The sequence below is a fragment of the Callorhinus ursinus genome, unplaced genomic scaffold, assembly GCF_003265705.2.
Source record: "Callorhinus ursinus isolate GAN/ISIS: 27379988/994484 unplaced genomic scaffold, GSC_fseal_2.0 scaffold27, whole genome shotgun sequence".
Lineage (NCBI taxonomy): Eukaryota > Metazoa > Chordata > Mammalia > Carnivora > Otariidae > Callorhinus > Callorhinus ursinus.
In genome coordinates this window covers 12,577,368-12,591,414 of record NW_027397089.1, presented here as the reverse complement: position 1 = coordinate 12,591,414, position 14,047 = coordinate 12,577,368, and the positions used below count along the sequence as shown (strand labels likewise).

The 14,047-nt window shown below is 37.9% G+C and overlaps 1 protein-coding gene across 1 annotated transcript in view; it reads right to left on the bottom strand.

Annotated features, from left to right (window-relative positions):
• Positions 1 to 14,047, bottom strand: part of GYS2 (glycogen synthase 2) — a 70,366-nt gene that overhangs the window by 10,995 nt on the left and 45,324 nt on the right. Inside the window, exon 12 of the mRNA XM_025879872.2 lies at positions 2,854 to 2,980. Coding sequence (XP_025735657.1) covers positions 2,854 to 2,980 — 127 coding nt within the window. The remainder of the gene's footprint in view (positions 1 to 2,853; positions 2,981 to 14,047) is intronic.

The window sequence follows — 14,047 nt, the reverse complement described above, 5'->3', positions numbered from 1 at the left end:
ACTATGGAAAGAGCCAAGATGTCCATCGACAGATGAATGGATAAAGAAGATGTGGTATATATATGCAATGGAATATTATGCAGCCATCAAAAAACCATGAAATCTTGCCATTTGCAATGACGCAGATGGAACTAGAGGGTATTATACTAAGTGAAATAAGTCAACCAGAGAAAGACATATATCATATGACCTCACTGATATGAGGAATTCTTAATCTCAGGAAACAAACTGAGGGTTGCTGGAGTGGTGAGGGGTAGGAGGGATGGGGTGGCTGGGTGATAGACATTGGGGAGGGTATGTGCTATGGTGAGCACTGTGAATTGTGTAAGACTGATGAATCACAGACCTGTGCCTCTGAAACAAATAATACATTATATGTTAAAAAAAATAAGATAGTAGGAAGGGAAAAATGAAAGGGGGAAGATCGGAGGGGGAGATGAACCATGAGAGACTATGGACTCTGAGAAACAAACTGGGGGTTCTAGAGGGGAGGGGGGTGGGGGATGGGTTAGCCTGGTGACGGGTATTAAAGAGGGCACGTTCTGCGTGGAGCACTGGGTGTTATACGCAAACAATGAATCATGGAACACTGCATCAAAACAAATGATGTAATATATGGTGATTAACCTAACAATAAAAAATTAAAAAAAAAAAAACTAATGATGTAATATATGGTGATTAATGTAATAAAATAAAATTTAAAAAAAAGAAGTAATGCAGTTTAGACAGTGGCCTTTTCTTCTGCTCTGCAAGTATTGCCTCGTGGTTTATCTCTAGAGAGATGTGGTTTCCTAATTTTTAGAGGGAGTGGTGGAGGAGAAAATAGGAAAGGGATTCTTGACCCATATGAAAATCTAATGTAAACCTGGAACTCCTCCCCAGAAAAATTCTTATGCATATATGTATAAAGAATTTTGCCTACAATTCCATGGAAGTTCACAGAACCTTATTTTTATTAAATCTCATTAAAATACATGTAATGAAGTGCTAGGTACCCATAATCTCTGCAAATTTTCATTGAATGAATTTAATGGAATAAGTACTTATAATCATTGGATTTTCTCAAAACACAGCCTTAAATGAATATTTTCTGCAGTGTGTTAAACTTAGTATCAAATAAAGAGTTATTTTTAAAAAATTAGAATTATCTAATATGCTAACACCAAACTTAAACCTCTAGGGGTCTTGTTATTTCTGTAACTACAGGTTAGGTGAAGAGTGGCCAACCTCCTCTGGTTAGTTCAAAACAGAGAATGACTCATTCTCAAACTTCTTTTTCCATCTACTTATCTTTTATAATAGTTTTGCTGATCTTTATTTTAAAATACTAGATGTATTTCCTCTATCATTTTGGGTTAAGTTTATCTTTGTCCTTTAAAATGATGTTTGGTGGAAAGTCTGCTGTAAGTTATAGAACATTCTCTTTACCCAATGTAAAGGATTTCCCACATCCCTCAGTCACTCAGACTTTGGCTTTGTGCTTCTCTATTTTTGAAACTTCCTTGATAATAAATTGTGTTACTTACTGGAAATAATAGGAACAAAAGTCAATAACAAAATGTTAAGTTCATCAGTGAAATATGCATTTTATGTATCTTAAAAGATAGATACTCAATTATAAACAATTTCAGATAATATGTGGGTACTTCATAAGTAAGAAGACACCATCTTTATAAAAGTGACAACTGACACCCATAACAATTTTTAGAACTACAAAAGAGATAGCTGGAAGAGTTAGATCAATAGCTTTTCTATGTCATGTTTCAAGAGGAGATAATATTTTATCTATTTTCCCCAGAGGTTTTAATAATTTTACAGCTGCTGGCAAATTATTCTTGGTGGAACCCAGAATGATAGAATAGGACCTTATGTCAAAAAAAGGCAGAGATTTCATGTTGCTCCTTATGTAAAGACACTACTTATATAGAATTTTAAATTCTATATTGAAATTCTGGGATCAGAATACAAAGATTAGAAAAATTCTTCCTCTTCATAATTCAACCATGATCTCCCTAACCTTGACCGATGCCACCCCTTGGTTGGACAATGATGACATTGAGATCAGAAAGCAAAATTTATTAATTATGCATAAAAATGTTTTCTGAACCTTTTCTTTTAAAATTATGAATGGAATTATATTTAAATAAAGAGGAAAATCTCTATTAATATGAGATGGAAAAGTTAGTATTATATACGTTCCATTGGCATTTATTTAAAGTATTTGTTTCCTTTTTAATTAGGCATTTCAGTACAAATACAAATCGATTGCTCTTGATACCAATGACAAACATGCTCATAGGGAACAAAAAAGAAAAATAGGTAGTGCATCTGGGAATCCACCAACGGGGAGGAAAAAAAAAAGGCAGATGAAGAGGTGGAGGATCTGAATGGAATGATGTCAGGGTCATAATACCTATCACCGAACTGACATTTTATCTTAAAAGTACCTCTTTTTTGAGTGACAAGGGTGTGAAGAAGACTTTTCACTGTACACCTTCTTATACTCTTTGTTTCCTTAACTATGTGAATGTGTTACCTATTAAAAATTAAGTACATCCATTAATTTAAAAAAATTCTGAAATATGTTTTAGAGAACACTTTTGCTGGACCATTGTTTCTCATCTTAAACCTACTTGCACTCAGTTTCTCCTTTATATGAATAGTTGGGACTGGTAGAGATAACTCAATAATACATAATCTTTATAACACATTCTTTTTCTTTGTCATACAGTATATTATTATAATTTAACCTTAGTAGAAATTACATATCAGCTTTGAATATTATATCCATGTGCATAAAATAATAGATTAATAAAAAATTAAAACATTCCACAATCTATACATGCCACATACCTGGAGTATAACCCCACGGTTCATAGTATGATGGAAATACTCCAAGATGACAACCTCGGACAAACTCTTCATAATCCATGGGTAATAAGGGGCTGGTGGATGATAGAAACTCTGGGTGCAAAATTACCTAAAAAAGGAAAATTCTAATGAGAAAAAAAGAAAAGAAGAAATTAAAGCAAAACTCTCCTACATTTCGGTATTTTGATACTGTAGAAGCCTTGTGTTCTAGATTCAGGGAGAGAGAGAGGAGAAAAAAAGAAAAAGAAATAAGCTTGGGTGCTTTTTTCTCTCACTCCATTCTGTGTAAGTATCTACTCTGTGGACTAACTTTCTCTCAGGTTCCAAGGCCTGGATTGGAGGAAAGGGAGTTAATATGACCATTTTTGTTCTCATGCTAAACTACATCCTTCAACCCAGATTGTTATCGAAAATAAAGGTTTTTTTTTAAAGATCTTATTTTTCAAGTAATTTATACACCCAACGTGGGGCTCAAACTCACAACCCTGAGATCAAGAGTCACATGCTCTGGGCACCTGGGTGGCTCAGTCCATTAAGCATCTGCCTTCAGCTCAGGTCGTGATCCCAGGGTCCTGGGATGGAGCCCCGCATCAGGCTCTCTGCTCAGTAGGGAGTCTGCTTCTCCCTCTGCCTCCCGCTCCCCATGTTTGTGTGCTCTCTCTCTCTTTCTCTCTGTCAAATAAATAAATCTTAGCAAAAAAAAAAGGTCACATGCTCTACCAACTGAGCCAACCAGGCATCCCAACAATAAAGGTTTTATTTTGTTTCCTAATGGCTGACTGCTGTCTTATTTCTCAGTTTGCTCCTACCTGGAGCAGGAAAGATGGGAGCTATGTAACTGGCTGCCCTCCTTTGCGCCAGACACAGGTTAGCCCAGGGAAATGGAACTAAGGGACAGAGATGTACTAGGAATCTCATCTAGATTAGATCAGACTAGAAACCTTCATCCAAGTTACTATCCTCTCTCACCTGGAGGTAATCACCTCCTAACCTAGCTCCCTGCTTCTATTCTGCCAAGGTCTCTACTCAGTACGACTAGAGTGAAAATTTAAAAGTGCCAGGTACTCCCCTGCTCAAAATCCTTCAGTGGCTTCCCATTTCACTCAGAGTAAAAGCCAAAGTATTTATGATGGCCTTTAAGCAGTGGTGTTCTGGTACATGTTTAAGAATGAAAAACCAAGATATAAGAATATATTTGTACATAAATTTACTATACATTTTACTGATATAAAGAATGTATAGCAGATGGCGGAGGAGTAGGAGACCTGGATTTCGTCTGGTCTCAGGAATTCAGCTGAATAGGGACCAAACCATTCTGAACACCTACGAACTCAACGGGAGATCGAAGATAAGAAGAGTAACAACACTCTGAACGGAAAAGCGACCACTTTCTGGAAGGTAGGACATGCGGAGAAGTGAATCCGAGGCGATATTCGGGAGGATAAACGGCGGGGGAGGGGGCCTCCGTGGGCCGCTTCTGGCAAGTGATAGAGCCGCGCGCAAAGCACAAAATCGGAACTTTTAGAAGCCGGCTCCGCTGAGGGACGTCGCTCCAGGGGCTAAGCTGGGGGTGGAAACCTCCTGGAACAGTGTGGTCTCAGGACCCTCGGGGTCACAGAAAGACCGAGGGTGACTGAGTGCAGCAGAGCTCCCAGGTATCAGAGCGGGGAAGCCGGCTGCAGAGACGGAGCCGAGGCGCGGGCTCTCAGCTCGGGGTTGCCATAAACTGTGATCCGCGGCACAGTCGGGCTACTGCTCCTCCAGCAGGGACCCAACAAGCGGCAGAGCCGGGGAGACTCTCCTTCCTCCCAAAGGGAGGAGCGGCGCAGGAGTGCACCGCAGGGATCTGCTGGGTTTGGAGACTCCACACGGGGTCGGGTGCCAGAGATAGAAACGCTCGATCACAGGCCGGGTGAGCACGGAGTGCGGCCAGAGACCGGGGAGACGGGAGTGACTGCTTTTCTCTGGGGGCACACTGAGGAGCGGGGCCCCAAGTTCTCAGCTCCTCCGGGCAGAGATTGGGAGGCCACCATTTTCACCCTGGTCCTCCAAAACTGTACCAAGAACTTGCAGGGAACAAAAGCTCCTGAGAGCAAACCCGAGCAGCTTGCTTAGCTGGGACCGACAAGGGCGGGGCAATTCCGCCTCCGGCAAAGACATTTGGGAACCACAGCAACAGGGCCCTCCCCCAGAAGATCAGCACGAACAGCCAGCAAGCCAAGACCAAGTTTACCGATCAAGGAGAATGGGAGAACTCCAGCGCTAGGGGAATACTGCACATAGAATTCATGGCTTTTTTACCATAATTCATTAGTTTTTCAAAGTTAATTTTTTTAACTTTTTTTGAATTTTTCTTTTTCCCTTTTTCAAACAACATCTTATCAATCCCTTTTTTAAGAAAACATTTTTTATTATTCATTTTTAGAGTCATATTTTTATCCCTTCATAGTAGTTACCCTTATTTTTGGCATATATATATAAGTTGTTCTCTCTTTAAATTTTTGAGATACAATTTCTTCTAACAGATCAAAATATACCCTAAATCACTAGTGTATGGCTTTGTTCTAGTCTCCTGCCTGATCACATTCTCTCCCTTTTTTTTCTTTTTTCTTTTTCTTTTTAAATCTTCTTCTTTCTTTTTAAAAACAACTTCTTATCTTATCAATTCCTTCTATAAAATCTTTTATAATTTTCATCTTTACAGTCATCTGCCATCCCTTCATTGTATCAACCCTTATTTTGTACATATATAAGTCTTTCTTCCTTTAAAATTTTAGCAACCATTTTCTTCTAACAGACCAAAATATGCCCAAAAGCTAGTGTGTGGCACTGATCTATGCACTAGCCTGATCATATTTGATCATATTCTGGTTTTTTTTGTTTTGTTCTGTTTTTGTTTGTTTTTCTTTTTCTTTTTCCTTTTTTTTCTCTTCTTTCTTTCCCTTTCTTGTCCCTTGGTTTCAGGTCTTTTCTGATTTGTATAGAGTATATTTGCTGGAGACATTGTTAACCTGTTAGCATTCTGTTCTCTCATTCATCTGTTCTTCTCTGGACAAAATGACAAGATGAAAAAAATCACCTCAGCAAAAAGAACAAGAGGTAGTACCGTCTGCCAGGGACCTACTCAATACTGACATTAGTACGATGTCGGACCTAGAGTTCAGAATCATGACTTTAAAGATACTAGCTGGGCTTGAAAAAAGTGTGGAAGTTATCAGAGAAACCCTTTCTGGAGAAATAAAAGAACTAAAATCTAACCAAGTCGAAATCAAAAAGGCTATTAATGAGGTGCAATAAAAAATGGGGGCACTAACTGCTAGGATAAATGAGGCAGAAGAAAGAATCAGCAATATAGAAGACCAAATGATGGAAAATAAAGAAGCTGAGAAAAAGACAGATAAACAACTACAGGATCACAAGGGCAGAATTCGAGAGATAAGCCATAGGATAAGACGAAACAACATTAGAATAATTGGGATCCCAGAAGAAGAAGAAAGAGAGAGAGGGGCAGAAGGTATATTGGAGCAAATAATAGCAGAGAACTTCCCTAATGTGGGGAAGGAAACAGGCATCAAAATCCAGGAGGCACAGAGAACCCCTCTCAAAATCAATAAAAATAGGTCAACACCCCGACATCTAATAGTAAAACTTACGAGTCTCAGAGACAAAGAGAAAATCCTGAAAGCAGCTCGGGAGAAGAGATATGTAACCTACAATGGTAGAAATATTAAATTGGCAACAGACCTATCCACAGAGACCTGGCAGGCCAGAAAGGACTGGCATGATATCTTCAGAGCACTAAATGAGAAAAATATGCAGCCAAGAATACTATATCCAGCTAGGCTATCATTGAAAATAGAAGGAGAGAGAAAAAGCTTCCAGGACAAACAAAAACTAGAGGAATTTGCAAACACGAAACCAGCCCTACAAGAAATATTGAAAGATGTCCTCTAAGCAAAAAGAGAGCCTAAAAGCAGCATAGATCAGAAAGGAGCACAGACAATATACAGTAACAGTCACCTTACAGGCAATACAATGGCACTAAATTCATACTTTTCACTAGTTACCCTGAATGTATATGGGCTCAATGCCCCAATCAAAAGACACAGGCTATCATATTGGATTAAAAAACAAGATCCATCAATATGCTGTCTGCAAGAGACTCATTTTAGACCCAAAGACACCCCCAGATTGAAAGTGAGGGGGTGGAAAACCATTTGCTATGCTAATGGACACCAAAAGAAAGCTGGGGTGGCAATCCTTATATCAGACAAATTAGATTTTAAAACAAAGACTGTAATAAGAGATGAAGAAGGACACTATATCCTACTTAAAGGGTCTCTCCAACAAGAAGATCTAACAATTGTAAATATCTATGCCCCTAACGTGGGAGCAGCCAAGTATATAAGGCAATTAACAACAAAAGCAAAGAAACACATTGACAACAATACAATAATAGTGGGGGACTTTAACACCCCCCTGACTGAAATGAACAGATCATCTAAGCAAAAGATCAACAAGGAAATAAAGACTTTAGATGAAACACTGGACCAAATGGACTTTACAGACATATTCAGAACATTCCATCCCAAAGCAACGGAATACACATTCTTCTCTAGTGCCCATGGAACATTCTCCAGAATTGATCACATCCTAGGTCACAAATCAGGTCTCAACCGGTACCAAAAGATTGGGATTATTCCCTGCATATTTTCAGACCACAGTGCTTTGAAACTAGAACTCAATCACAAGAGGAAAGTCGGAAAGAACTCAAATACATGGAGGCTAAAGAGCATCCTACTAAAGAATGAATGGGTCAACCAGGAAATTAAAAAAGAATTTAAAAAATTCATGGAAACCAATGAAAATGAAAACACAACTGTTCAAAATCTTTGGGATACAGCAAAGGCAGTCCTGAGAGGAAAGTATATAGCAATACAAGCCTTTCTCAAGAAACAAGAAAGGTCTCAAATACACAACCTAACCCTACACCTAAAGGAGCTGGAGAAAGAACAGCAAATAAAGCCTAAACCCAGCAGGAGAAGAGAAATCATAAAGATCAGAGCAGAAATCAATGAAATAGAAACCAAAAGAACAGTAGAACAGATCAACGAAACTAGGAGGTGGGTCTTTGAAAGAATTAACAAGATTGATAAACCCCTGGCCAGACTGATCAAAAAGAAAAGAGAAATGACCCAAATCAACAAAATCATGAATGAAAGAGGAGAGATCACAACCAACACCAAAGAAATACAAACAATTATAAGAACATATTATGAGCAACTCTATGCCAGCGAATTAGATAACCTGGAAGAAATGGGTGCATTCCTAGAGATGTATCAACTACCAAAATTGAACCAGGAAGAAATAGAAAACCTGAACAGACCTATAACCACTAAGGAAATTGAAGCAGTCATCCAAAATCTCCCAACAAACAAAAGCCCAGGGCCAGATGGCTTCCCAGGGGAATTCTACCAAACATTTAAAGAAGAATTAATACCTTTTCTCCTGAAACTGTTCCAAAAAATAGAAATGGAAGGAAAACTTCCAAACTCATTTTATGAGGCCACCATTACCTTGATCCCAAAACCAGACAAAGACCCCATCAAAAAGGAGAATTACAGACCAATATCCTTGATGAATATGGATGCAAAAATTCTCACCAAAATACTAGCCAATAGGATCCTACAGTACATTAAAAGGATTATTCACCATGACCAAGTGGGATTTATCCCTGGGCTGCAAGGATGGTTCAACATCCGCAAATCGTCAATGTGATACAATACATTAACAAAAGAAAGAACAAGAATCATATGATCCTCTCAATAGATGCAGAAAAAGCATTTGACAAAGTACAGCATCCTTTCTTGATCAAAACTCTTCAGAGGATAGGGATAGAGGGTACATACCTCAATATCCTAAAAGCCATCTATGAAAAACCTACAGCAAATACCATTCTCAACGGGGAAAAGCTGAGAGCTTTTCCCCTAAGGTCAGGAACGCGGCAGGGATGTGCACTCTCACCACTGCTATTTAACATAGTATTAGAAGTCCTAGCCACAGCAATCAGACAAAAAAAAGAAATCAAAGGCATCCAAATTGGCAGAGAGGAAGTCAAACTCTCACTCTTTGCAGATGATATGATACTTTATGTGGAAAACCCAAGAGACTCCACCCCAAAACTGCTAGAACTCATACAGGAATTCAGTAAAGTAGCAGGATATAAAATCAATGCACAGAAATCAGTGGCATTCCTATACACCAAGAACAAGACAGAAGAGAGACAAATCAAGGAGTCGATCCCATTTACAATTGCACCCAAATCCATAAGATACCTAGGAATAAATTTAACCAAAGAGGCAAAGGATCTGTACTCAGAAAACTATAAAATACTCATGAAAGAAATTGAAGAAGACACAAAGAAGTGGAAAAACGTTCCATGCTCATGGATTGGAAGAACAAACATTGTGAAGATGTCAGTGCTACCTAGAGCAGTCTACACATTTAATGCAATCCCCATCAAAATACCAACCACCTTTTTCGAGGAAATGGAACAAATAATCCTAAAATTTGTATGGAACCAGAAGAGACCCAGAATAGCCAGAGGAATACTGAAAAAGAAAAGCAAAGCTGGCGGCATCACAATTCCGGACTTCCAGCTCTATTCCAAAGCTGTCATCATCAAGACAGTATGGTACTGGCACAAAAACAGACACACAGATCAATGGAACAGAATAGAGAGCCCAGAAATGGACCCTCAACTCTATGGTCAACTAATCTTCGACAAAGCAGGAAAGAATGTCCAATGGCAAAAAGACAGTCTCTTCAACAAATGGTGTTGGGAAAATTGGACAGCCACATGCAGAAGAATGAAACTGGACCATTTCCTTACACCACACACAAAAATAGACTCCAAATGGTTGAAAGACCTAAACGTGAGACAGGAGTCTATCAAAATCCTAAAGGAGAACACAGGTAGCAACCTCTTCGACCTCAGCCACAGCAACTTCTTCCTAGAAACATCGCCAAAGGCAAGGAAAGCAAGGGCAAAAATGAACTATTGGGATTTCATCAAGATAAAAAGCGTTTGCACAGCAAAAGAAACAGTCCACAAAACCAAAAGATAACCGACAGAATGGGAGAAAATATTTGCAAATGACATATCAGATAAAGGGCTAGTATCCAAAATCTATAAAGAACTTACCAAACTCAACACCCAAAGAACAAATGATCCAATCAAGAAATGGACAGAAGACACGAACAGACATTTTTCCAAAGAAGACATCCAAATGGCCAACAGACACATGAAAAAGTGCTCCACATTGCTCGGCATCAGGGAAATCCAAATCAAAACCTCAATGAGATACCACCTCACACCCGTCAGAATGGCTACAATTAACAAGTCAGGAAATGACAGATGTTGGCGGGGATGTGGAGAAAGGGGAACCCTCCTACACTGTTGGTGGGAATGCAAGCTGGTGCAACCACTCTGGAAAACAGTATGGAGGTTCCTCAAACAGTTGATAATAGAGCTACCATATGATCCAGCAATTGCACTCCTGGGTATTTACCACAAAGATACAAATGTAGGGATCCGAAGGGGTACGTGTGCCCCAATGTTTATAGCAGCAATGTCCACAATAGCCAAACTGTGGAAAAAGCCAAGATGTCCATCGACAGATGAATGGATAAAGAAGATGTGGTATATATATACAATGGAATATTATGCAGCCATCAAAAGGAATAAGATCTTGCCATTTGCAACGACGTGGATGGAACTGGAGGGTGTTATGCTGAGTGAAATAAGTCAATCAGAGAAAGACATGTATCATATGACCTCACTGATATGAGGAATTCTTAATCTCAGGAAACAAACTGAGGGTTGCTGGAGTGGTGGGTGGTGGGAGGGATTGGGTGGCTGGGTGACAGACATTGGGGAGGGTATGTGCTATGGTGAGCCCTGTGAATTGTACAAGACTGATGAATCATGGATCTGTACTTCTGAAACAAATAATGCAATATATGTTAAGAAAAAAAAAGAAGAAGATAGCAGGAGGGGAAGAATGAAGGGGGGGAATCAGAGGGGGAGACAAACCATGAGAGACGATGGACTCTGAAAAACAAACTGAGGGTTCTAGAGGGGAGGGGGGTGGGGGGATGGGTTAGCCTGGTGATGGGTATTAAAGAGGGCACATTCTGTGTGGAGCACTGGGTGTTATGCACAAACAATGAATCATGGAACACTATATCAAAAACTAATGATGTAATGTATGTTGATTAACATAACAATAAAAAATTATTTAAAAATAAATAAATAAAATGGCACCCTGTGCAAAGTGACAGCCCTGACCCCTGTCACTCCTCATCCCTTTCTTGTTTCTTTTCTTCCACAACACCTATTACCATCTGATCTACTGTCCTCACTTGGTGACTTTATTTGTCCATTTTCGCCCTACCAGTATGTAAGTTCCATGAAGACAGGGACTTCTGTTTTGTTCATTGCTGTATCTCCAGTACCTAGAATAGTGCCTGGTACTCGTTGGTGCGTAATAAATATTGATTCAATGAAAAAAAAAAGAATGTATAGCATACAATTTCCAAATAATAAAAAATGTACACACAAAAACCTGCACACAGATGTTTGTATCAGCTTTATTCATAACTGATAAAACTTGGGAGCAATCAAGATAACCTTTAATAGATGAGCAAATAAACTGTCCAGACAATGGAATATTATTCAATGCTAAGGAGAAATGAGCTATCAAGCCATGAAAAGACATGGAAAAAAATTAAATGTACATTACTAAGTGAAAAAAACCAATCTGAAAGGCCACACACTATATGATTCCAACTATATGATATTCTGGAAAAGGCAGAACTATGAAGCCAGAAAAAAGATCGGTGCTTGGATGAGGGCAGGGTTGACTAAGCAGAGTACAAAGAATATTAGGGCAGTGAAACTATTCTGTATGATTTTGTAATGATGGATACATGTCATTATACATTCATCAAAAGTCACAGAAGGTAAAGCACCAAGAGCATAACTTAATGTAAACTGAATCTTGGTGGATAATAATGTGTCAATGTAGGTTCATCAATTGTAACAAATATAAGATCCTGGTATGATATGTGGACAGTGGGGGAGGCTGTGTATGTGTGTGGGCAGGGTTATGTGGGAACTCTCTGTACTTTCTGCTCAACTTTGCTGTGAACCTAAAACTTCTCTAAAGAATGAAGTCCAATAAAATATGTGTAATACACTCCTTATTATAAATTCTAGATGGTTAAATACTCCCACATGCTTTTGTTGACTTTTGCAAAAATCCTGTATTCAGAACCAACTTATGGTTTCAACTGATGAACCAAATGTAGTTATGAAGTGACTTCTTTCCTGAGTTCGATATTAGCTTTTGAATATGGAAAAAATATTTCCTCATATTTTTGTGCCACTCACAATTTTGTGTGATGACTGTAGACACAACCCTTCTAAGTTTAATCTGTATTGTTCATATTTCTCTACCACCTTCTTAAGTCAAGACAATCGATACACAATTAATTAATCAAGCCATGATGTGTAGTGTTCACCTATTTTCACTCTCTAGATACTCCCCCTATGGTCGGTTTCAAGCTACCAATGTGATGTCACTGAACTGGAGATGGGGAAGGCAATAGCACACCATTATAGAATATTTCCACCACAGGTGGGTACAATAGCCATAAGTAGCTTCAAGTGCATAGATCATCATAAAATGTAGTAAACGATTAGGACGTGATGAGTTTGAGCATTACCTTTCATTTTAATATAATTGATTTATATTTTAAGTTGATATAATTTAATTTTTAAAAAATAGCTATTTTTAAAACTGGCTCACCTTCTGAAACAAATAATGCAATATATGTTAAGAAAAAAAGAAGAAGAAGAAGATAGCAGGAGGGGAAAAATGAAGGGGAGTAAGTCGGAGGGGGAGACGAACCATGAGAGACGATGGACTCTGAAAAACAAACTGAGGGTTCTAGAGGGGAGGGAGTGGGGGGATCGGTTAGCCTGGTGATGGGTATTAAGGAGGGCACATTCTGTGTGGAGCACTGGGTGTTATGCACAAACAATGAATCATGGAACACTACGTCAAAAACTAATGATGTAATGTATGGTGATTAACATAACAATTAAAAAATGGAAAAAAAACTGGTTCACAAAATTTCTGAGAATTTAGCACTTGGTTCTCATGCACTGGTATGAGCTGGTACTGAGACTGCACTGCCTGTAATGTTATGCAAAGGCAGAGACAAGAGAGAGAATGGCTATCATTGGGAAGGTGTGATTAGAACGGCTACTTAAGTGGTCACCTGGATGAAAGAATTCTCCAATTTCTCCTATTTATTGAAGTTTTTCTTGAACCATTATTAGGTAATTTGTCAGCCTCTCCCCATAGTTAGTAGTTATTAAAAATAAATAAAATCTGATGTAAAAGCATTGGGATTATATATATATGTAATATATATATAGTATATACTATATAGTATTTATATTGTACACATATAAATAATATACATCATATACATACATATATAACATACATAATATATGATATATAGTATATATTTATGCTGTATATATTAGGTATTATATGCCATAATATATAATATGTTATTATATATTATATAGTATATGCCATATAATATACATATAAAAATATATATTATTTATATTGTATATAAATATAATGTAACATATATAATAAAAGAATAAGTGTATATTTTTCCAAAGAGGTTACTTTGAAGAAAAACCCTAATTTGGATATATAACAACAATGATAACAGTTGTAGGATACTTTATATATTATAAATAATGTTCTCATATATTATTTCATTTAATCCTAGCAACATCATGACATTCTCATTACTGTAATTTTAGAAATAAATTATAAATATTATAAATAAAATATATACATTAGTTCCACGTCAGGAGATCTACAAATGGGACCTAGGTTAAACCTAAGCAATAAAATGGTAAAATATCCAAAAGTAGTACCTAAAAATGATAGTTCAATCACAATCACAAATCCCAAAATAAAAATAAAACATTTTCCTCCATAGAACATGATTTGAGTCCTTATTGTGTGCAAAGTCGTGCATGAGGAAAAGAAACAAAGACGCAGATCCTGTGTCCAGACAA